This window comes from Drosophila erecta, unplaced genomic scaffold (assembly GCF_003286155.1).
Source record: "Drosophila erecta strain 14021-0224.00,06,07 unplaced genomic scaffold, DereRS2 tig00000000-arrow-pilon, whole genome shotgun sequence".
NCBI classification, from domain to species: Eukaryota; Metazoa; Arthropoda; class Insecta; order Diptera; family Drosophilidae; genus Drosophila; species Drosophila erecta.
This window is the reverse complement of record NW_020825194.1, coordinates 14,319,377-14,344,227: the sequence shown is the minus strand read 5'-3', so window position 1 is coordinate 14,344,227 and position 24,851 is coordinate 14,319,377. Positions and strand designations below refer to the sequence as shown.

The 24,851-nt window shown below is 43.4% G+C and overlaps 3 protein-coding genes across 10 annotated transcripts in view; 2 read left to right on the top strand and 1 right to left on the bottom strand.

The window, feature by feature from the left end:
• Positions 1-81: 81 nt before the first annotated feature.
• LOC6554012 (zinc finger protein 624) lies at positions 82-1,529 on the top strand. The gene is made up of 4 exons (XM_001980506.3): positions 82-318; positions 375-1,024; positions 1,085-1,219; positions 1,286-1,529. The coding sequence occupies exons 1-4, from the start codon at positions 196-198 to the stop codon at positions 1,503-1,505; spliced, it is 1,128 nt and encodes a 375-aa protein (XP_001980542.1). The 5' UTR covers positions 82-195; the 3' UTR covers positions 1,506-1,529.
• On the bottom strand, positions 1,528-3,159 carry LOC6554013 (zinc finger protein 771). Its single transcript, XM_001980507.3, has 4 exons — positions 2,892-3,159; positions 2,094-2,833; positions 1,775-2,020; positions 1,528-1,718 (listed from the first exon to the last, which is right to left on the bottom strand). Exons 1-4 carry the CDS (start codon positions 3,027-3,029, stop codon positions 1,595-1,597), a joined length of 1,248 nt encoding a protein of 415 aa, XP_001980543.1. The 5' UTR covers positions 3,030-3,159; the 3' UTR covers positions 1,528-1,594.
• Positions 3,160-3,417: 258 nt separating this feature from the next.
• The window catches only part of LOC6554014 (microtubule-associated protein Jupiter), a 29,293-nt gene continuing 7,859 nt past the window's right edge, over positions 3,418-24,851 (top strand). For 3 of the 8 annotated variants that reach the window (XM_015154430.2, XM_026976176.1, XM_026976174.1), the window contains exon 1: positions 3,418-3,651. In XM_015154430.2, coding sequence (XP_015009916.1) covers positions 3,608-3,651 — 44 coding nt within the window. In that variant the 5' untranslated portion in view covers positions 3,418-3,607. Of the gene's footprint in view, positions 3,652-18,648; positions 18,782-19,064; positions 19,211-24,851 lie in introns of those variants that run through there. The other 5 variants (XM_026976173.1, XM_026976172.1, XM_015154431.1 and 2 more) reach the window with 4 other exon arrangements.

Below are 24,851 nucleotides of genomic sequence, written 5' to 3'. Positions count from 1 at the left end.
TTCAATTATTAGTTATTAAATCGTCCAAATAAAATAAAAAATACAATTTAAGGAATATAAGCAAATAAATTCTGAATGATAGTTGAAAGCCATAAGTTTCAAATTTCGCGTACTTGATAACCCTATTACTTTCAATGCACTGCTGTTATTTGAATCAGTATTTGACGCAAAAGAGGAGTTCCTTTAGATATAACGATGGAAATCAGCATAAAGTGGAGCATGTGCCGCACTTGCCGGAAAAAAGGATCGCAATCCACACTGCAGTCGCTCTTTCAGTCCGATGCCCACAAGCTGTTGATCTCCTACGCCGGCACAGCTGTGAGTACTCGTTTTCAGTTTGGCTTCCATTTAACCAATTACAAATGCTCTTCTAGGTGGAACCGCATGACGGACTGCCGGATCAGATTTGCACAGACTGCTTGGAGAGACTGGAGGAGGTGGACAGATTCCTCAGCGAGTGCAAACAATCCGACAAACACTTGAGATCTCTAGTTCGTCAAACTCTGTCCTCTGCAGCGGCGTTTCAGACGCTGGAGGACAAGGACACGTCTGGACAGAAAAAGCGCACCAGGAAACAGAACATTTCATGGAGACTCATCGATGAGAATCCCATTATCTTTAAGACTGAAGAGAATTCATTAGAAACCGCCAAACAAGAAGAGTTCTTACCCGTAAATAAATCTCCAAGCGATTTCGTGTTCGTTTTGAACGTGAATCCGGAAAACGAGAAGAACACACATGAGGAAGACTATACCATCTGTGACTTGGATTTGGACAGGGAGACCACCGGTCACAATGACTCGGAAACATATTCGCAAGAAAGCAGCGCTGCTACGGACAGTGTTCAAGAGACTAGTGAGGACTACGAAAAGTTAGAGCCAACTGTCGAATACGAGATAGATCTAGGAGTGGCCTGCGTGCCGGACAAGTACAGATGCAAGATCTGCAGCAACACATACCCCAGTGCATCTCAGCTAAATGCACACATGCAGATGCACTGCAAGGAAAAGGGTCACGAGTGCGAGTAAGTATCCGTGATATATCTTAAAATAATAATGATACACATATAACGTGTTTTATGCAGGGTTTGTCAAAAAACATTCAGAGCCGCCTGCAACTTGAAAACACATATGCGAACTCACACGGGCGAGAAACCTTATAAATGTTCCTACTGCTCGCGCCAATTTGCCGACAGCAGTACTCATCGGAAGCACCAACGGTATGGTGCACATAAACTACTATGTCTACTGCATTTGGGCTCTAATGTTGATTTCTATAATTTTAGTTTGCACACGAATGAAAGACCCTACGCTTGCAACATTTGTGGAAAAACATTCTCTCTGTCCACCTCTCGTAAGGCTCACTACGTGCTGCATACGTCTGAAAAACCTCACAAGTGTCTCATCTGCAAAAAGGATTTCCGGCTAAAGCACCAACTCGCCGCGCACGAGAAATCTCATGCGCACCTTCTAGTTGCTAAAGAATACAGCGACGTGGTGGAATAGCTAATAAATACAACTGGTAATGTTATGAAAAAAAGAGGCTTTGTACTTCTTATAATAGATAACTTATATTCTAAAGTTATTGTACTAAACTAGCTCTCCAGCATTTCCGCAGAGCTGGGAATAGATTGCTCAATTTTGTTGCGGTGTGTGAGCGTTTGTAGGTGAGCTTTCAGCTGGTGCAGCAGGGTAAATCCCTTGCAGCAAATGTCACAGCTAAAATATTTAAATCATTAGTAATGAATACTTTTGAGAGGATAGTTTACTTTTACTTGTAATTCTTCTTGCCGGAGTGCGAAAGGATGTGATTTTTGAGGATGGCTGTGTGCGTAAAAGTTTTTCCGCACTCTTGGCAAGCATAAGGACGCGTATTGGTGTGTACCCGTTCGTGGCGGACCCGTTCGCTGCGATCGTAGAAGTGGCGGTCGCAGTACATACACTTGTACGGACGTTCGCCCGTATGACGACGGATATGTGCTCGCAACTCGCCCATTTGTCGAAAAGATTTGGTGCAGATTCTGAAAAGCAATAACATTTTTATAAGTAAATGCTTGACACTTTTTTTTATCCTTAAATGTATCTATCACTTACTCGCATTGGTGAGGCTTGTATTCCGAATGGGTGATCATGTGGGCTGTGAAAATCGATTTCTTGTAATAGACGTTTCCACATAGGCTGCACATAAACTTGTCCTCGTCCTTGCTCTTAGACTTGCTTCCCTTTTCCTTGGCGTTGATTTCTTTGCGTTTGAATTTGAGTTCGCCATCCGGTTTGCGGGGTCTTCCTGGTTTCCGTTTGTCCATTTTCAAGCTGAGATGTGGTGAAGGAGCGGTTGACAGGAGAAGTTCCTCGTACTCAACCTCATAATACTCATCGTTTGCACTGGCTAATTCTTCGACAAACTCACTCCTATCATCAATAAGTTCTTCCATTTCTAGATCATCAACGTAGGAGTCCATCTGGGGAATCAACATCTGCTCAGGACTCTCTGTAATAGGGTCTTCGTCCTCCTCAATCGATTCATTTATGATGAATCCGTCAAAATCGAGAATTTCCTGGGACTGATCCTCCAGCTGTTCTTCTTCTATTGCAGTGACCTCGTCCTGGTCCTTGTTCTCTGTGCCTAGTTTCAGCTGTAGGCTTTCATACAGGTACTCCATATACTCGGCATCGCTTGCCTGGTCCAGAGCTTCAGGTCTTTCTGAGTCCGAAGAACTTGTTTCCCAGTAGACCTGCGAGTTCAGGCACATTTGGCGAAAGTTGAGCCACATGTGGACGAATTCGCAGCAGCTGCTACACGCCTTTCCGGGCAACTGTGGGGATTGCCGAACCTGGGTGAATTGGAGCGCTAAAGTATGATATATAACCCATCTAGTAAGCTCCACTCACCCTAATCCTACAGCATAGCTCAAACTTTTCCCTAAGGTCACTGTCGCCGCCTTCACCCTCAAACAGGGAGCTCATTTCGCCCTCATCGACATCGCCCAAGCAGATCCTGCATTTCAGAATCCCGGGCAAGCTGGACATCCTGGCTAGTGGTTGTTTCCAAGAAGCTAGAAATCAAGGCTCTTCCAGTAATCAGTTGTAAACAACAATTTCGGACCTGCGCTGTGTTACCGCATGCGATGGTAAAAAAAATGCCAAGCCTAGCACACACTAGTATTTTAGATACATTTCAGTTGTATGTTATGTTGTTAATTAAACATCTTTCTTAATATGTATATTAATTTTGTATGAACAATTCCAATATTTTAAATTAGTAGGGTGTATATTAAAAATACTATTACAAATGTACAAATAAAAAGCCTATACTAGCTATTAGCTATAAATAAGCCAAACAAAAATTCGAACCCTGGCGGGCAAGTATAACTCCGCCACTGCAGCTGTGGTATTTTTTAGTGCCTTTCATATTCGAGCCGACGGCTTGATTTAGCGGCTCAATGGCAGCCACACTTAATTCGCCTTTCGAACTGAACGAACGTGCCGCGGCATCTGCAATTTCTCGTGCATTTCCACTTGCATTTTGTGTGTTTCACTTTGTTGCGTGTGTGCCAGTTTTCCATTTAATCGTTATCGAGCATCCAAACAGCTACTAAAACAGCAAGATGATCTCCAACTTTGATTGTACCGATAATCAGGCCAGCAGCAAGTAAGTACTTTAAAACCAAAACCAAGCAGTTGCCGGCATTTTTGAAAAATATTCTACGCGTGTGTGTGTGGGTGTACATGGTGGCATTGGTTGGGATTTGCAGATTTGCAAAAACAACACCGAGTGCCGTTCTTTGCTTTTTCCTTTTTTTATCGTTCCGTTGGTTTTATTGTCTGCTTCCTCCGTGAATTCTCTTCCTACTTCCGTTCCGAGTGCCTTCTTTACCGTTTTCGCCCCTTAATTCGAATGCGTGTATTGATCTCTTATTGGCTTAACACCTACATACATACATAACTGTTCGTTTTGGATCGGCAGGGATTATGATGATTCCTATTCGATTTCGGAACTCCATTTCCCGTCTGTTATGGACTCCTTAGAAAACGCCCTTAACAACCGATATTTGATATGTGTGGTTCCCCGTAGGCAACCCCCGCTGTCAATAGGACCTCACTTCAGCTGCAACCGGGAAAATTACCATTGTGAGTAGTTGTGAGCAGTGTGTGTGTGTGTGCTGCACAGTGGTGGTTCTAGTTAAGTGCACATTGCAATGTCAGCAAGTGTGCCAGTTTCCCTCCCCCGCCCCCATTATTATATGTATATACATATATCTAGCGCATCAGCCGATGGACATCTCGAACCCTGACCCCGCACCGCACCCCCTCTTCTATCGCCTCTATGACTGCAAGCGAGGTGGCGCTTGTATTTGTGTTTTCCGTTCTCTGTGCCAGTTTTCAAATTGGTCATCACTCCACTACTGTGCCGGCCATCAAAATCGCTGAAGTAGGCGACAAACTGGGGAAAACTGTACAGGGCCCACTCGAAAGTGTGGATCAATAACAGTTGGACCTTATGGTACCTTTATTTACTTTATTAAATGTTTTCCCACATCTTATGTAATAAAGATATGGAAGCTTTCAGTTTTATTGGCATTCCTTATTTATCTTTCTGCTAATTGCCCATTATACGTATGTACATATGTACATATATACAGAAATAGAAGCCATTATAAGCAATCTTATAGACTGACTCTACCAGGCACTACTTTACTATAATCAGAACATTTGTTTATAAATGAGTATATTGTGCACTTCAGTTTAGTAAAAGTACCAAAAAGGTTACGAAAATATTTTCTACGACACTAGTCGTAGAAACAACTTTTTCGATTTCAAGTAACATAAGAATGCCATAAAAATGTATAGTTCATTTTCCAGCTATTTTTAAATCGTTAAATAGTTATAGAGCAATCTTATTTTGAACGTTAAGTTCCTATATAGAGATAGAATCCTTGGCTATTTGTGGACACTATTTCCTCCGCTCTTGACCTTTGCCAGATCTCCGGATTCCCTGAGTAGAATAGCGAAGTATGCGAACATTGCTCCAAATGGCTTCCTTGAGTCACTCGGAAATCTGCTGGCAGCTGTTTCGGTTCGCACTTATCATCATAATACGGGTAATTGCCGCGACAGATGATGAGTAATTGCAATAGAAATCGATTGAGTTATTGTTTCCTCGTCGCTCCATGCCACAGTGGTGGCCAGTGATTAAGGGCACACTCCTGCCCACCGGACACCCAAATTGTTTTCCCGTAGAACCCGTGTCCACAATATATCACAATATGGTGGATACTTTCTGCCCCAATATCGTCACGTGCCACATTCGGTGCTTAACTATATTTAAGCATAGTCACGCGATTTGCTAGTATGCCTGTATGCCTGTGTATCTGGCCAAGAGCCACTGCAGCGGAGTTTGAGTGGCTGAGTGGCAAGTGCATTGAACTCGGGACACATTGCATGTTCGCCGGCTGCCACTGTTGTTTGACTCGCCATAAAACTAAATGTCGATTTTGATTGCCTAGCCGCGACTAGTTCGGCCAGCAGTGGGTTTGGGCTTATGATTGGGATTGGGCGCAGCCCTAGAACGAGTCAATGGGTCTAATTCTCGGCAGAACCTCCAGAGAAAGCTGCACAGCCAGAGAATGCAGCAAGCCATCCTAGCCAGTCTAGCCGCACCCAAAATGCAGACAGACGGGCCCACATTAATCCGACATAGGAATAGTGCTAGATCTACACTTACAAAATTGATTGAGCTAAGAGGGTCTAACAAAAGGTGGCCAAGGGCTAAAAAGTCTTAAAATTAACCATAAAAAAATACAAGGTTATAAATAACAGGAGCTTACATTTGCATAATAGTTTATACAATTTAGAAGCCCTATAAATAAATACACAATTGGATGGTTAAAAAAACATATTTGAGTGCAGTGCCAGAGGAGGAGTTTTAGAGTTTAGTCACTGACGCATTCAACCCACGATAAGCAACCCCGACAGAGGCCATAGTAGGACATATCTGTCATGTTTTCCGTCCTCTGTCCTCGGTATCTGTCTCTGTTCCAAATGCATTTGGCTCTTGATGTTGGTCAGGGTGGGCCTGGCAGATAAATGGTTTTTTGTGTAAATTAGGGAAGCCCTAGCTAGTCACGTTTCCTGTTAAACAGGGAGATCTTCATTATTCAGCCGTGAGTCATGCCCAAAAAGCAGCCCAATTCATAGGTGGATGATTAATGTAGGGGGTAACATAAACACTAGAACTTATTCACTTACTAACTGGCTCTTTGTTGTATCTTCTTTCTTTGCAGGTAAGTCCATTTTTACGTCACTGCGATGTCCTTATTTGGCTGTAGTTCCAGTACATAAAACCCAGTGAATTGGCTGCGATAAATGCGAATCTCAAGGCTGTCTGTGGGGCCAATGCTAAACGCTCCAATAAGCAGACAGCTGGGCTTCTTTGTAGCGTCTATCTGCGCCAAGGAAGTCGAGTCATTGAGTGACAATTTCGGCAACATTTCCGCTATAATTGGGCACACAACGCCAGACACTCGAGCTCACTTTCGGCAATTGTTGTTAAGTAATAGCGCGTATGTGTCTCTCTTTCTCTCTCTGGTTGGCTTGGACCATTGGCCGCCTTATAAGGCCGGCCGTTTGGATTACCCGTTTTGCATAGCTATCTGCATCAGCTTGCCATTTGCAGAACGATCTGTTTGCGTCGTATCTGCCTTCTGGCGGTTGTTGTACATGGGCGATTACCATTATGGTTAGCTCTACGCCCTCTGCATGTCTTTACAGAGGCGGCCATAAAAATAGTAGAGCACTTATAACTATTCCATGGTAAAAGTGGTTTACGTACACGTATCAGGATGATTAACGAGAAGCCTCAAATGACATTTGTTCGAAAGTGTTTTCATAATAGTGTAGATTGCTTTGCAATATCTGAGTTCAGTTCAAGACATTCGAAACGCCTTGTTAATAGCGAAACTGGACGAATGGTATTCAGTATATAATTTACGCCTTGTAATTAATACCTTGTTAAATGTATTCCGATTTTTCTTCCATGCTTTCAACAATGTTGCTTACCAAGCTTACAAGCGAAGAAATCTTCCGGGTGTGTAATTAAGAACCTGGATAATCAAGTTCAATTAGCTGCTCTATTATTCCGACCGCATGTGTACATGAATCGGGCTCCCCAACTCCCTTTGGTTATGAATTTATGGCCGAACCGCTGTCTCGGATCCAGAGATCCAGGCCGCGGATCCCTGACTCAGCAGCACCGCTGATGGAAAACCTTTCAGCCAATTTTCTCTCCGGCCTCGCTCTTTGTTGCAATTTGCAGTTTCGCCAGCTGGCTCGACTCGGGTTAAATGAATTGCTCCCACACAGAGCCTCGGATCCGATGTATTTATAAGTTGTGCATATTTGCATTGTGGGCCGTGCTCCTCGCCCGTATCCACCATAATCGGCAGGCTTCACACGTTCCATGGCGATTTCTTTGTGAGACTCGAACAGGGTGTGTTATTCCTTTGTTGCAGCCAGACGATTCGCTCCCTGCCTGCCTGGCTGTGAATCACTGATGAGTGTGTGTCGCCTGCTCCTGGGCTGCTCAATTATGCGATTAACCCGCTACCACCTGCATGCCGATGCCGATGCCGCTGCCACTGCCGTTCCCGTAACCGTTGACGCCGATGTCAAGGCACAAACTCAAAACGAAAAACTGCCCTCGTCGGCTGACTTTTGGACCTTGAAATCTGACAGACGTTGTCGTCGCCACCCCCATTTGCAGAAATGTGGAAATCCCCCAAGGATTATAAACGAGGCAATCGACGCAGGGATTTGCAAGGGTTGCTCCGAAGCCGTTGCATTTGAAAGTGCACTGGCTGGCTGAAGGCCTCCGGCGGATCTGGAGCAGGAGCTGAGTGGGATTTGTGAAAGTGAATTTGCTACTCCACTTTCGGCCTGCAGGGGTTTTCCTGCCAATGCAACCACCACCAGTTATGAAGACCTCACTGAGGGTTGGTTTCCAGCATTGCAACTCACCGGGATTATTCACTAATTAAATCAATTTCGGTGTTAGCATGTTCTTTGATTAATGAAGGTGGGCAGAAAAACCCAGACAGGCGGGAGTTACGGATCCTCTTCTAGAACTTTCTCTGGAAAAAATTAAGAACGTTAAGTTACACTCACTCTGCAACTGTTTTCAATGGTTTTAATCAGCATTTTTATATATTCAAAGATTCTTTTGTCTCTGGAAACTTCTCGAGCAACTGACACACCCCAGACGAATTTTTATTCGCCGATTTCTGCAGATCTTCTGACAGTGAATTAATTTACGCTTAATTGGTCGGTCCATAATGCCCATAACTCAGGCCCAGTTGCATAGAGATCATTTTAAAGATCTTTCGCCAATAACAAACTGGAAATGCGATCCACTGAGTCAATGACCACAATCTGGGTTATTCCATGCAAATTGTTTTTTGTTCCGACAACGCCCCTTGCCAAGCGATCTTCGGCTGGCGATAAGTTCAAGTTGACTTTTTTAACCAGTTCACAATTCATATCAGAGACAGTGATACATCCTTCGAGGGACATTTTACGAGTATATTCCATATTGAAAGGTAACTATGTGTATCTTTACAAAACCTGTGTGCCTCACTCGCTTTGCTCTTAGCATGATTTATTTTGACATGCAATGAATTGAAACTCTGTCTCAGCATCCAATTAATTCTCATTTAGCGATCACCCACTGTCTTGGTAGTGCATATATGGTTTATAAATGTTTGCCCCATATTATTTAAATGATGAGATATAGCGTGTGTAGTGCGCGTTCGTTTCTGGAGCTTGCTTTTGTGCCAGATCATTGGCACAGCTGCTGTTTAGATAGCGATACTTGCAGAGGACAGCGGGCAGCGAGGCAAGTTTAAGCCACGTCCATTGACTGTAGATGATGATTATGAGGATGACAAGAGAAGTTTGAGTTTGAGTTTGTGCGTCTTGCCCCCAAAGTTCGTTCACTCTTGACACTCTGACTGAAATGGAGAAGCCGGGATTCGCATGCAAACAGTGAGTGGAGTGGAGTGCTGCAGAGGACGGAATGCACACATTCATATATGTGTACACAACATCCGACGGCCTCTGACAGCTCATCCTCCCCGCCATTTGCGATTTGTGCCGCGTCATTTGTGCCAAGTGGTCCCCGAGATGATCGAGCACCATCCAAGGAGATGTGTTGGCTTCCTCAAATCGCAGCCAAGGGATCAGCAGTTCGCAGCTAGGTCGCTCCTCTTTCGATTCCAGAAATGATCAGCAAACAGGTTCCAAGAGTCCAGCCCATCGACGCTTTCTTCCGTTCCGCTAAATTCCTTTGTCGCTCTTTGGGAGAATCGTTTGAGAACCGGCTGTGGCAGGTGCCCCACTTCGGCTGCTCTCCCCCCTATTGGAACTTAATTCCTGGAATTAGTTTCCAAGACGGCGCTGATTGAAAAACATAAACAATCGAGAAATGCGGGCGCTTGTGGGACAAAATTCATCAAGGGGTACATCGATTTATGATGGGTTTATCAGGCCTAAGCCCGAAATCCGAATTGTTTTTTTGGGAACCCCTATGTGGGATGGTGATTTGAAAACTCTGTTTGAGTTTCCTCGATTATTATTGTCGTCTCGCCCAGAAATCCCAGCGGATGTAAACAAAGCAAGTCGATAGCAGCCGGTCAAGATAAGAGATGCACATGAATATGAGGATGCCTAAATACACACAGATCGGCATTTATTGGCGCAGCATGCATGCAGCCATGGGTTAAGGGTAAAATTAGGGGCAATACCTCGAGATAAGACATTAACCAGTAGGAATTAGGGTCCCTTAAAAATGTTGTATTATCAACATTTAGGAAATTGAGTGTTAAATATGCGGCAACATTTCAGTGGCGCCCTCTGTGCAGCAATTTCTAAAGCGAAGAGGAGCGCCTCTGCTGCTGAGATCTGGCAACCCTACGCGTGGTGCATAGAAAACGCGCTAGGTGGCGCTCTGAAACCACTTTATGTCAAATGCATGTAAAATATAAATGTAAAAACTAAATATTTTACAAATATTAAATTTATCTTGCTCACAAAGATTTTTAACAGGTAGCACTAACTAACTAACTAACTTAAACTAACTTTTGGATGTTTTTTTTTGTTTAAATTTATAATTTAATTAGACAACCTGATAAATAACTCAAAATATTTTTGAATTACAAACCAACGAAACTACGTATTTGGGTTTTCATATTTATTTCATTTATTCTTCTTAAATGTGGAAATGACATTGCAATTTATGTGCAATCGGGGAATATCGATGTCAGTTTGGTGCCATGATCTATTGATAAGTACGTTAGCAGCTGTAGCCACGGTGCAAGTTTGATTGATTGATTGATGAGTGGAAATGATTGACTGCTCGGCGAAGTGAATTTGCATTTTGCACATTTCGTTGGCCAAAAAGGTATGTTTGTCCCGATTGCGAGATGGGGAAGCCACCAGAGATGATCGATTGAGCCTGATATGCAGTTGATGCACTGCGAGAAATAACTAATAATGTGGGGCTTCACATCACATTGATATCAATGTGAATTATTAATTATTTGGGATCTGCTCCAGAGAACATAAACCCATTTTTTGTGGGTGATTTAATTTTCTTAAGATCGTTGTCGGATGATTGAAATGACTTTCTAGTGCAGCCCAATTGAATTTGGTTTATGGACCGAATTTCGGTATACCATCGTTTTCATATCTCCACAAAATTTATTACGAATCCGCCATAGAGTGTCGAATTATTACGTGCCGCATTAGTTGCGATTGTTGCAATATATTTTCTACGATCTACCATTTCCCCGCTAACTTAAGTCATTTGTCTAATATTTTTTTGGGATGAGGAGATTGGGGGAAGTCGGCGCACAGTTCGTGCCACAATTGCACTTTTGTTGTTGTGGCTGCGGCATTATCTGCACACTGAAATCGGCGTAAATAATTACCATCGTTTGAGCGCAGTCTGCAGCGAAAACGATTCGCATCTGAGACAGAGCTGCAGAACGAAAGATGCAGTGGAAAATAAAGGAGTTGAGAAAGAACGGGAATTCCTAATTTAATAGTAATCATAATGAATGGAATGCATTTGAGCCAGCAGCTCCCAGTCGTAGATTCTGGGCCATCTTTGGGAGAGAATGGAGCAGAGATCAGATCACTGCCTCCTTACCGAGTTTACTCCATATATATTTTTCATCTCGCGTTAATGTTCCGTTGGCATGCCAAAGATGAGGCGCGAGATGAGATGGGGATTGTGATTCGGATTCGGATTTAGATTCTGGCTCTGGCTGTGGCTCAGGCACTGAAGCTCAGCTGCATGCCACACATCATCAAACTATCCAAACTGATCCGGGATCGCAGTTGAATGGAGTGGACTGGAGTGGAGCAATGGGGCAATGCGTAGTGAGAACCAGTTGCGTGGAGCATTTCATCTAACATTTGATTTAGTTTCTAGGAATTTCAATTAGCTGGGAAATGGGCAACGCATTCAGCCAGACTTCTTCGACTTGCGGATTATCTAAGATCTGCTCTAAGCTGGAAAAGTATTTCCATCGCGACGCCGACGACAGCTGCATTTTCCTCTCGGCTGCACGTACCACTGAATGTGAAAAGTGCTGACACACACGCGCTCCATTCAACCGCCCATTTCTCCATGGGCAATCATCTCCCCCAACCCGGTTTTAGTGGATTTTAAACTCTGTTAACGCTCTGGTCGGAATTATTAGTCAGCGGAGCGGCCGGCATACGTGAGTTTCCCAGAATCAGCCATAAATTCGTTGACATTGCTTGAGGTCTGCGACTTGGCTGGGAGTTAATTACACCCGGGTACTCGAAAATTTGTTGGAAGCTAAATGGCAAGAGTTGTATATGTATATGGTGAATCCCACGATTCCTCCCCGATCTTAAAGGCTATATAGAATGTGGCAGGGAAAGTCAGTAGCCTTGACTTTCTAGGCAGGGTGATCTTAAACCTTAGGGATTTTGGTTTTTGTGGTACAGCACAAGTCGTGACTCGGCAATTAGCAGTGATTTTAAGACATCCTTTCTTTTAGGGAAAATGCTTCGTTGGTGGTTAACCATATGCAAAGGTCAGTCGTAGTTTCAAGTAGTAGGAACTCACTATTTATTGCCCTAAAAAACGGTGATGAATATTTATTCATTCTCCATAACATATTTTGCATGGCTAGCACATTTTTAAACACTGCGCAAAATGGCTAGCAATGCAGAAAGTAAAGAGATTTATCTAACAATTAATTGAGCAAAACCACGTTCATATTTTTTATCAATGTCGGAATAGTTTTTATACATCTCCCACACACTGAAATTCTGCTTTCATCGTGATAAAACAAGGAAACAGCATTAAGTACAGGTCATCATTTAGTCGGGAACCACGCTGCTGCGTTCTTAGTGGTTTTAATTAAGCAGACAGTGGAACAAATTCAAACTCGACGTGCCTTTCACTCGCTCTATAAACAAATAATAATTCAGCGGCCGCTCCTCGGTGACTTACCCCCCGTTTCGCTGGTTGGCTTTATGTGCAAACTTTTCACTCCACATCATCTGGTGCGGGGAGAAATTGGGGCTCGGTAACCGAGACCGACCGATCCGAAGCCGATCGAAGAGCCCCAAATTGATCCCCAATTTCGGCGCTGGCCACTCGACTTTGGCCTAATGGCTAGGCAAACACCACCCAGCCCGTTGAGCTGATCTCCCATCCCACTCCATCCCAATCCCAAACCCAATCCTATCCGATACGTTTCGTTTCGTTCCGAGCTGAAGCTTGGAGTGCGCCGAATCACGCACTACACTTGACCATTATCCGTTTCCCAGCGGCGGGTGACTGGGGGAACAGCATCTTGAATGCACCTGAGACATGCGATCGTCAGATGGGGTTCGAAATAGCTGCGGGTCCATTGCCATCGCCGGCATTGTTGCATTTGAATAGCATCGCAGATGGGGGGAATTTTGTAACTGCTGCTGCTGCCGTTGCTGCTGCTGCAGTTGCAGTTGCAGTTGCGGCTGCAATTATTCAACTCGCAGGGAATCATCCGACAAACATGTACATATCCAGCTCTCAAATAATCCCATTAAAAATTTCAGCGGTAATAGATTTTCAGCTACTAAAAATAACTGGCATTTTGAAGTTATAGTAACTTCGTAAAATGTACAGCCGCAAGGAGCATTTAAGATTTATGACAAATTTCTATATATGGGCTGTTGATGCATATTTACAATTGCTTTATGTTTGTATTCCGACAAAATCGCATACTATAAAAGTCACATTTATTGCGGCATCAGTTACCAAGTTTACAGAGTTATAAACACGCATAACTGGCAATGTGAAATAAGTTCGTATGTAATCGAAATTGTAAGTCCCATTTTGGCCGTGTGCGATGGTCTTGCAACCCACGCCAGTCCACAAAATTAGTACGCTCATAGAAATGTAGCCCCGCAAAGTCATCAACGGCGATCAATTGTTTTAATTTCACTTTAATTTATCGCCGAGAATGCCCAATTTAAAGTTTATGCCAACTAATTGAAAGCGTTTTGGGGACCTGGCCTACGGTCTACGAACTACAGACCTTGCCTCCTACTCCGCGTTTGATATATTCCCATCACCGTATGTGAGTTGCAATTGCCGCGAAAAGTTTTGTGCATTTTCTTCGCAAGGGGCGGGGAAAATGTCAAGGCAAATGCGGTAATGCAGGTGAATGTGAATGGGCGTGGCGGCGAAGAAAACTTACCTTAACCGATTAAGATAATTCTCGAAAAGTTTCCAAGCGATCGATAGAAAAAGGCATTTCCTTTCGAGCAAATGCAAGTTTGAAAGTTTCTGCACAAGATACTCGTATGTACGAGTATCTAGGGGTAGGGCAAATGCTATAGGGTTGCAGAACGTTCCAAGTGGTCTGCCGCCCATCTCGAACCCATTAAAGACGCCTCGGGAGCAGCTCTTTAGCTTCCTTATGGCTATGCGAGTCTGGCCAGATCAAGTGCCAGACATTTTATTGCCCAGACGCAGCATGAACAATCGTATATAGGAGCTATATGCAGACAGCCGTGGACTCATCTGAAAATGGAAATGTTGCATATTGGCGCGCTGTCCAACAAATTTAGCAAGATTTCCTGCCCCCTGCGCTCACTTCAACATGATTTTCCTTTTCTACCAACAAAACTTTTCAATTGGACCGCACGCATTTTCAAAATGGGGAACTAAAGTTGGCGATGGCATCATAGTGAAATAAAAGTCTCTAGAATTAGTTACTAAATGCCCTTAATTTCACATAGGCAGTCGGATTTCTACCGTTCAGCTTGGTATCCAAGCCAAGTCAAGCCATTTGACCCTCGATATTTTTTAAAGTGTATCAAAGAAAAGTTTCCCTAGAAGAAACGAAGCCGAAAAGAGTTGAGAAGTTAAAGAGTCAAAAGAAATTAAAGCATTAATTTAACGCCAGCTTTGCTTGGCTTTTTGTGCTGCTCTGGTAATTGTTACCTTAGTACCTTTAATAGCTGAGTGTTTGCGAGTGCGTAGACACACAATGCACTCGAGGAAGTTGCGCTATTGTTTTGGCCATCATTAAAACACAATTTGGTATCGGGCTTTAGGGCCAAACTCCAATTTAAGCCCCATATGCGGGCCGTGTTGGATCTTTTCCCCATTACGTTGGACCTACGAAAGGCATTTAAAAGCGAAAAGCGAAAGTGTTTGCCATATCCATTGCATTCGTTCTACAGAGTTTGGGGTTTTCGTGGGTTCAACGGGCGCCAGTGGAAATGGAGATTGATTAAAAGATTTACCTCGGCCGACGATGATGCATTTCCCTTGATAATTTCCCCGATTCGGCAATTTGCAGCTGGCCCCTGAGGCCGCTGCTAATGCCTTAATAATATGATAAACTGGCCCAGCCAAAAAAGAGATTAATTTTCAAGACATTTCCCAGCAGCAGCAGTCGAAGCATCGGGAAAGCCGGCAAGTGAGTTGTTAGCCCAAACTAAACGTGGCATGTGGCAAGGGGAATTTTGAATGTTAAACGCTGAATGGGGCATGGCCAAGTTTCCAGAGCACCAACTAGCCAGGGAGCCAGGGAGCACGGATGGCTTAGCCTACTGGTAACCGCTCACCTTTCTGACCGAAAGTCGCTTTTTGATGGCTTTCAGCTCACCGTGTGTTTGAATTCCTCTACTATTTCCCCGTCTCAACTACTCCACTTACTCTTTTTTTTTGTTGTGTGTTTGCTGGCTGCGGTTGTTTGCAGTGCACGTTTTCCTAATTGCTCCACTTAATCTCCGCTTTTAAGACTTTTTGGTGGTCAGTCAATGGCCCGCAGAGAAAACTAAATACTATTCATATGTGGAAATGTACGCAGGGGCAGTGCTCCTTTGTTTCTGTTCGCCATTTGGCCATTTGGCTGGAGATAAGTATAAGTGAAAGATAAAAGAAATATGTTTGCATTGAGTGATTTCGTGGGTCGTGAGTGTCCCGCTAAACAAACCTAATCAAAACTGATAGGTATTTATATTTATAAATGCATTTATTGGCTGTCTGCTCATTAAGAGAAGTTTATCTTTGCATTCCCCCTGGGGCTCATAACAATAGCTTTCGCTTCCCATAACACCAGCTATGTCCTGACCAAATCCCAAATCCAATCATATGCGCCTCGGGCTTTTCACTCACCTTCTCACGATCGTTGAAGGCTCTGAATTATTGCACCTGTAACTCCAGTAGCTGTGCTTACAGCTCCAAAAAATGAGCGTGAGCAATAAAAGTGAGTGCAAGTGTAAAGTTTTTAATTAACGAAAGTTGGCCATAAATATGGCTTGGAAAATGCATTTCCGAATGTCACAGATTATTTCCATATGTTGGACACGTACGTATGGATTATCCATCATGGTAAATATGCAGGGCTCCGGCAGCCGGAAATTTCACTTTGTGAAGTGAAATTATTTATTGGCTTAAATATTCGCAGTATGTGCCGAAGAAATGTCTGGTTTATAATCATTAGGGTTTGCCGCCGCGTCACTTCAATTGTCGGTTACCGCTGCCGCTGCTTCTGCCGCTGCTGCTGCCGCTGCCCACGTACAGATACTCGTACTTGTACTTGCAATCCATCCCTACTTTAATGCCTTATGATGTTTTAACTACCTCCAAGTCGTCCACATCACAGACCGCCACCACGTCCACATGGAGTCGAAAAAAGGGGGCGTGGGTGGTTGTTGGGAGAATGGGAAGGGGCAGACTTCGATTGAGATTAGGCACACACACACGCAGTCACTGTGGTTACCCGTACTTGTGATTTTAGCACCCTATTTCTCCGTCTCACTTAACAAAAAGCTAATAATATATTTTAATGTACTTTGGGGAAAGCCTGTTTAAGTGTAAATGAATGCGAAATAGGTAAGAGGCGTATTTATGGAAAGTGGAAATGTAAAACGATAAAACAGCCGGGCGCTCATTCTTAGCCAGGGATCACTGTACTCGAAATAAAGTGAGTGCCGACTGCGTCGAGTTCCATGGCACTTCTCCTGGGGAAACATCAGGCGACACTTAACTATTAAGCAAGAGCTGCGAGAAGTCGGCGAAGGAGACGGAGCTCTCCTATTTTTAACCGCATGGAGTGGGCTTGTGCCCCACAGTCCCCATTCCAAGTCATTCCCCCTTCATTATTCCATCCCTGGACATGTTAGTGTTGCCAATTTTTTCAGGAGAAATTGCAAATTTGGGTGCGTTGAGGCAGGAAGGGAATCAAAAATACATCCTGCACATTCTGTAAAAATGGGATTTTAGAAATATCTCAATAGTTATGTATATATATGTTATATATATTCAGATTTAAGAACATTGCATAAAATGGTTCTTAATAAAATTAATAATAATTTTAATTGTTTCATTGCCATCTTTTATTTTTTGCAATATTTCTCGCAGTAGTGATTTGAATAAAATGCCAGTTGGAGGAAAACTAGCTGAACTGTCAACTCTGGTGCAAGTACATAACGCCTATGCTTTTACTTGCACACAGCGACCGGCAAAAGGGGGCAAGTGGCATGTTGGTGTCAGGTTGCCGCATGTGCACCACTCCGCCAAAGGCCCGCACCACCCATCGCAACCCGTGCACCGCTCAGTGGGTCGCAAGTCCCACGACCCACCGATGGTAAAATAGCAAAACGGCTAGAAGCAGCGAGGCAAAGGCAGCGGCTGCGGCTACGACGGCCAGTCAACTTTTGGCTCGGCTAAACAAAAGTGTCTTCGCAAGCTAAAAATAACCACTGTTTTGGCCCAGCTGCCTCCACGCCCCCCTCCCCCCATCACCCCTAATTTTCCTTGCTCCGACTTTGTGGCTCCATGGCCCGATCCTCTTAGTCGCTATCTTGCGCTTCCTGTTCTGTGTGCAAATCTGTGCCAAATGTTTTCCAAGAAAACGCAGTATGCAAATACATATTGCATTTAAATTCTTGTTGCAGCAGCAGCAGTGGCAGTGCAGCAGCAGAAAGTGCGGCAAATAGAGGAAAATCGGCAAAAGGGGCGGCCTCATTAGTGGCAAGACACTTGAAATTAGAGTTTGCTGCTGCTGCTACTTCTGTTGGCCCCAACTGAACTGAACGCTTGGCGATGATGAAAGTGATTTATGTCCGGCAAAGGCAATGTGCCACAGCTCCCCGAAAACACGAGACCCGATGTCTGGCTTGGCAGCAGCTTCATCTTGGCCAGGAAACATGTTTGTGAGCTGCTACCGCCTTGCAGCAGTGCTGTCCACACCCTGTAATCAAAGATAAGAAGCTTGTTGGAAATAGGGGCTAAGTTCATAATGTTTATGTGCAAATCGTAATGGATATGAGCTTTTCTTTCCCCATTAAACTGTGATTTATTAGTGGTGTTAGGACATAAATGCTTATTAAGTTACCATAGGGCTGATAAGAATTGAGTATTTTTACAATCATTCAATAAAGTTTAAATATGATTGTTGCGATAGGTGACTTTGTGTTCAAAACTTGGTATGCACTTGACTTTTTTTAAGAGAAACTAGTTTCAAAAACCTAAGAAGAAGAAGAAGAAGATGAAGAAGCTGAGAAAAGAAACAATTGCATAGGAACCCTGAAGTGCACTAGACCTGAACTATTTTTTCGCTTTTCTAGCGCTTTTTGCAATGGCACGGCATAACTGAAGCATATCTGCGCACACTTCTCGCCGGTGGGGCACATAAAATGAAATAAGTGAATGCAGAATGTTAATCCCGCAAGTGTCTTAAACACGGCTTAAGTATATGTTTTATTTTCGCTTCAGTTCCTTGCGTATTTTTAAACTTTTAAACTTTTTTTGTGACCTACAAGCGGCTGAGTGCCGAACTCACCACGAGTTGGGTTCTGCCCCGCCAGTGTGAGAGAGCAAGGAAGAGAGCGGGCTCCAACTCCAATCAGCATCAGCTGTAGTTTGTTTTTGTTTTGATGCGCCACATGGCTGGCGCTCGCTCTTTCACGCTCGCGCTCTCATCGCGTGCAGCTTTTGCGCTCTGAGTGAGTTGGGTTTCAGTCGTTGTTTTTGGATCGATAAAACTTCTCGCGCTGCCGTGGTATAAAATGCTTTTCACTTTTCCCACTGCACTTTAGTCGCCAGACATTTATCGAAACGTGCACATCACCAGCGGTCGCACACTCAAACATCTGTATTGCATATATATTGCTATCCCAACAAAATATCCTTCGAACCGAAAAAACCCACGCGAGTGCAAATCAAAAGTTGTTCAGCTTTCTTTGTGAGTGAAGTGTTTTGGGAATTGTTTTCGGGAGTTGGTTGGGAAAATGTTGCAAGATATCCTGACTTAACCAACTAAAGGAATTTTCTCCGTATTCCGTCCGCTCTGATTTACCCCTAACTCTTTTCTATTTTCACCCGGGATGCTCCTTGCATTCTCTCACAGTTGAGGGTTTATTGATTTTACGCACATGCAGCATCCCTATCTATGAGTCATCAGCCATCCTGCAACATTTTCCCCACGTGCCTAATCTCCGCTTTTCCCCACATCCGCGTGCGCTTAGATTTTTCCAGTGCGAAAAGTATAGCAATTGCATCCATCCAACAGAGAGATTATCCTTTCGCCAAACAAACAAACATAAACAGAAATGGCCGCCTACGCTGCTTTCAAACACGTTGAGCTTTACAATGTTGGCAAAGCCAAGAAGAGGTAAGAAATTCCCAAGGGATACACTAAAACTGACATTTTTAAAGACTTCAGAAAAAAGAATTTGCATGTCATAAAGGTAATCGATAAATTTGTTTTCCGGATTTATTACTCATTTTAACAATGAAAATGGAGTTAATTAGTTATTGTCAATGCATATCCCCATGCAAAAATAAAGTGTCCTTTGTTAATATGTGCCTTTGTTAAAAATCATCTCCTGAGGTTTTAAAAGGGGTTAAATTGCATTACGCACTAAAGAAAAATCAAACAAAGAGAATCGTATGGCTGTTGAATTCAGCCAATCGATATTATTAATGTTTATTCAAAATGAGTCCCACCAATTATGATAAGCTTCCGAAACTGACGAACAATGATTAGTAGGTTGTTTATTAACAAACAATAATTACACATTGACTGCTATCGTGTAAAGCATTATGGAAAGGCCAATCAAAATATTCTGTACTTGTTTTGTCATTTGGGCATTATCAAAACGTCAACTGTGAAATGTTACTCAATGTGTATGACTTATATTGAGGTTATCCGCCGACCGAGTCATTTTCCCTGAAGTTTAACATCTGTTACGTGCCTACTGCATATTTTGTTATTGTTTGCCACCGCTCGAGTGAACTTTGATTGGCAAACATTTCGGAAGGCAGCCTCATCGTGATCTGCATCAACATCTTCATCTACATCTTTATGCCATTGTTTGAGCTGTCGGGTCGCACAAACACCGCACACTTGCATATTCATTTGGTTATGTGTGTAGATTCATTTAGCGTTCATTCACCTCGCCGCCTGACTGACTGACTAACTAATACTACCCATACAGTCGCGTGTGCACGGGGCGTATGTGTAATCTGGGGGAGCACCACTTTTGCAAGCGCCTACTTCCCACAAAACCGAAACCACCTAGCAAGTGAACCACCCAAGCCAAGCCGCCAGTGTTGGCATGTCTTTGGATGTCTCATTGATTTTTCTTTGCCAACGGCCAGCTGCCCCACGCCAACCAACCGCACAAAGCACCACCCGCGTCACCACCACTGCAGTCGTCCACTCCACTCCACCAAAGTCAAAGGGACTTACCGGCGTTCTTTGGGAATATACCCTTTTTAACTCCGAGGCGTATGACAATCTCTTCTCGAGCCATCAAAACAACAGTCAATTTTTTAATAACGAGATGTTTACGAAACGTACTTTTTGACGTGACATAAACGCTAGAACACTTAAAATGTATTACATTAACGCGCCATATTAATTTTTGCGGATCTGAACAAAAATGATTTCTTGGCTTTATTTATGATTTCAATGAATTTGATCCTTGAACTTCACATACAGGAGAATGTGGAGCTGCATACAAAAATTGTATCTTGATTAAACCTTTTGCAGTTTATTTCAATTTATTTTATTAGTACATTAACTTCGAAAGTTAAAAGATTAGAATGGCATTTTTACAGTTATTAGCCAATGATTTTTGATGGCATACTAAAATTAATAATAGCCGCCTATGGTGTACTAAAAGCATAGTCCATGGGATTTTTCTTAAATTTCATTTCGGCTTCAAATCACTTTTCGGCAATCATTCGGATTTGTTAAACGCAAAAACTGATTAGGTTTGCCTATTATCCAAATGATACAAAATATAATAAAATGTTTATTATTGAACAATCACGCCCTATTACCGCTAAAAATAAATCATTATATTATTATCGTTTATCGCCGCTTGAATCAGGGTATTTCCCCCGACAACTTCTCTCAGCTTTTGCCCGCCTTTCTTTTTCAGTTAGTTTCGGCATTTGTTTTTGCATGCAATTCTTTGACCAAGCCCCTGTGCCCAGTACCACCCATTTTTCGCCTTTCGAGTGGGGAAACAACTAAAAATCGTTACCGAAATGTTTTTTGCTTATGTCTGTTCCGTTTACCACTCTTACGCTCTCGTACCTGTTCCGAGTTTGAATTCGTGTCCAAGTCCGCTTTTCCGTCTGTCTGTCCGTTCAACTGTCCGCTGTCCGCTGTCCGTTGTCCGTCGTCCGCTGGTCCGTGGCGGACATTGAACCCCTACTACTCTCCGCTGCCGCTGGGATCGGAGATTACCAGAAACCAAATAGAAACAATTTTCCTTATGTGTGCCATGTGCATTATAAACAATTTGCTGGATTTTATGGTCCATCGATGGGTGGCTGCTCCGTTGCCGCTGCTGCTGGGGATAAAGTGTGGAAAATGTGTTAATCATTGTCATTGATTGCGATTGTATAACATACCGCCTTGGACTTTCCCGCCGCAGGGCCGGGGGAAAATGATTAATATACTTTTCCTCTGCATTTCGATGCAACGTTTTGTCTGCTGTGTGTGTCCCCCTTTCTTCGGCAAAGCCATGACTTATTATTGTAAACAATCAAATTAAATCTCAAAGGTGCGACGCGCCAAGATATCGGATTGAATTGTCGCTCTTTGTTGCGTTGTATAAGCGGCGGAAATCATGACAATTCATTTTGTTTATGGCATTGTCTATCCATCTGACGATCATTATACGCTTGAATTCCTTTGCACAATGCCCGCATATCTACTGTTTACAACCTGAAGTTAACCTCATTCTGCAAGGAAAGTCGGCAAACAAATCAAGAATTTCCATATATTTATAACCATATATAATATACAGCGATGGGAATGTTTTTTTTTTGGCGTTGCCAAGTCAACATTTATGCAAATGATTGTAGAACATGCGGAAAGCGAGCCAAAGTCGTTATAAGTAATAATCAACAAAAATCTGCACCACCACAACCACCACCACCTCCCTAGTATTATCATGACCTATTGACAGAACCGAAAAGGAAATCAAACACATTTATCCGTAATGCCTGCGTCAATGTAATTCCTGTTGACACGGAAATCGGGCAGGAAAAGTGGAGAAAAACTTTTCGGCCCTCCGTGGAAGTGTTCCCCTGGCAACCACAAAATACAAGTATATACATATGTATGTACTTTATTGTATGGAAAGTACATGGACTCTTGATGGATACTACTGTACCTTAGAGTGCCTGATACGATGAATGAGGCTGTTCAGTATGCAATTCCCATCGATCGGGCGCCAATTGAAGGAGGAGGTTGTCCTCTCGTCGGGAGGAGCTCTGTGTGAATATATTAGAAAGTCCTTTCGCTTTCCACAAAGCCGCAAATTAATCAATACAAATTTATTAATTACATATTTAAAAGCGGCAGATCTGCAACTTTCGCTGCGATGAGTGTGTCAGCAATTCTGGTATGGTTTGACTTTGGCTTCAGTTGCTCTCTGGCTCTGAAATGCACAATTTGCGAAGCCAATCCCAGCTTACGTACGCATATACATAATAATAAAAATGCCAGCCATCACTATCGGCATCTACATGCGGCTTTTCCAAGCCAGCTTTTCCTTTCCTCTCGAGCACAGCACACTTTCCTCGGCAACTGCAACTGCAACCGCACACGGCTAATCGATAATTATTCATCGGGCTCAGGCCAACAATATCGATAATTGACAATCTATGGTTTGACTGCGCCGCACAAAAAAAACTCCCCCTTCCCAGCATTGTCCAATTATGAATTTTCATCAAATCCCGCACCGACCATTAATCACACCTCTAAAAAAGAAAAATGTAAGAAACGCCACCCGCTGCGGTTTTGATTTGGTGCCCTCCTGTGTCTTCCTGGTCATCATGTCTTCGGTGGAAGAGCCAATCCTCCATGCTCGCTGTCATCTGACACTTTTCACGACCGTGACTGACCAGGAAAACATATCAATTTAAATGCTATTGCCTTGATTGAGCGAGGGCAAGAGGGGAAAATGGGAAAAGCGCGTGGACCTGACACTCAAATTGTAGTTGAATCATGGGCAAAGGAAGACGCTTTTAATTGGGAGGCGCAGTAGGAGATTTCCTAAGCTTATCCATTGATGGTGGCTGAAATCGTTCAAACCGTGAGGAATGTAAATGAATAAAAGATATTACATTGCTGATCAGATCTCCCCGATTTAGTACGAAACATTTCGGTGAAGTGCCATTTCCAATTGTTTCAATAATGTTAAAACAATTAAGCAAGGCCTCCATTTTGGGATGAGTGTGAATTCCTTTCGGCCAATTATTATCATTCCTGCAACCACCTTTGTGGAATGCCCGACTGCGCCGATCCAACTGATTGAGATATATGTTGGCCGGCCACAGCTGATTGGATTTGAAAAGCTTTTGAGTGGAAAGCAACGGTAAACATACCGCGCTCGAGTGATCTGCGCCGCCACGCCTCCCTCCCCCTGGAAAAAGAGAGTAGCTCCTCCCCTTCCTCTTGGATCCGCAGGGAAAGTAGATTCTTCGACTTAGGTATTTGCCCGCCTCGGCTTGTGTTCCATTGTGTTTTGTTTGCTTTGGATTCGGATTTGGCTTTGTACGAAGCGGCAATTATAATGGAATCGACTAATCAACGTTTTTAGGTAAATCAAAAATGGGAGGGAGAGACAATCATAACAAAAGTAAAGTGGCAGCAACAATAGTAGAAAACCGCACACAATTTTCGTGCTTCAGTTGGATTTTCATTAGGTTTTTTTTTTATCCCCCTCCACTCCATTTTGCGGTTGCACGAAGCGGACGGGACACGTTTTAAATGAAACAAAAGGAAGCAGCCACGCAGCCACTGCAATGCGATGCAGTCGAGCAGCAAGCATAATGAGGCGAACAAACCCAAAACTCAGTAATAAATGGGCAGGAAAAATGTAGAAAATAGATCTAAACAGTAACACATCAAGTGTACTCGTCCGATAAACAATTACCCGGAGATTCGAATGGAGCCGAATCAACTGGAACCTACTCCAAACTCCGAACTCCAGCTCCAGCTGTAGCTCCATTTTCATTTCCATCTCCAGCTCTATGACCACGATGATGTACAGGTGCAGTGCAGCATAACGATCGGCTGGACAAGCTGAAGCTTTATGGACTAAACCATAAAGCTGAGGCATCGCGACTGACTGGCAGTAAATTGTGCATTTTTATTGCATGATTGCTCTCAGCGGGCAAACAAATCAGCAGGAAAAAACAAACAAATGAGGAGGGAGAGTCCAGAGAAGACTCCTCGACATTCCGCAGACGGGACCGAGTGAAAATCGGTTTGACCCGACCCTTTTCTTTTCATTTCTTTTCCCGGGAAAGCCACGGACCACTCCCCTTTGCGCATACACAGAGCGAATTAAGCCGGCCGTTGTTTGCAGAGTTTAAAAGAAGTCATAAAAATCAATTGCAATTAATCAAGCTGCATGCAGCACCGCCTCCCCGCGCCCGCAGCTCCACCCAAATAGCAGCAACTTCATTATAAAACGACATGAGGCATCCACCCAGCCACCAGCATCCCACCTCCTTGTCCACCAATATCGGGCATTAGCCAAAAAAAAAAAAAAAAAAAAAAAAAACTCGAGAAAAAGAAACAAATTAACTTTGGCTTCGCAACGGACAACAGACAACCATTTCAGCCTTGTCTTCTCTTGTCTCTCGGATTTTTTCTTGGCTTTTTCACTGCCTTTGGCCCCTTGTCTTGGCCAGAAGCAGCAGCTTGACAGCCAGACAGACAGATCGGGAAAAAAGACAGAGATTTTCACACCACCAGCCATTTTTATTACGACATTTTTGAG

Bases quoted from the DNA above. Each gene is read 5' to 3' on its own strand.
- LOC6554012 (XM_001980506.3), top strand. From the start codon at position 196: ATGGAAATCAGCATAAAGTGGAGCATGTGCCGCACTTGCCGGAAAAAA. The intron at 319-374 runs GTGAGTACTCGT...ATGCTCTTCTAG, and splicing joins TCTCCTACGCCGGCACAGCT to GTGGAACCGCATGACGGACT. The intron at 1,220-1,285 runs GTATGGTGCACA...CTATAATTTTAG, and splicing joins ACTCATCGGAAGCACCAACG to TTTGCACACGAATGAAAGAC.
- LOC6554013 (XM_001980507.3), bottom strand. From the start codon at position 3,029: ATGTCCAGCTTGCCCGGGATTCTGAAATGCAGGATCTGCTTGGGCGAT. The intron at 2,834-2,891 runs GTGAGTGGAGCT...CAATTCACCCAG, and splicing joins AGCTATGCTGTAGGATTAGG to GTTCGGCAATCCCCACAGTT. The intron at 1,719-1,774 runs GTAAAAGTAAAC...TAAATATTTTAG, and splicing joins TCCGGCAAGAAGAATTACAA to CTGTGACATTTGCTGCAAGG.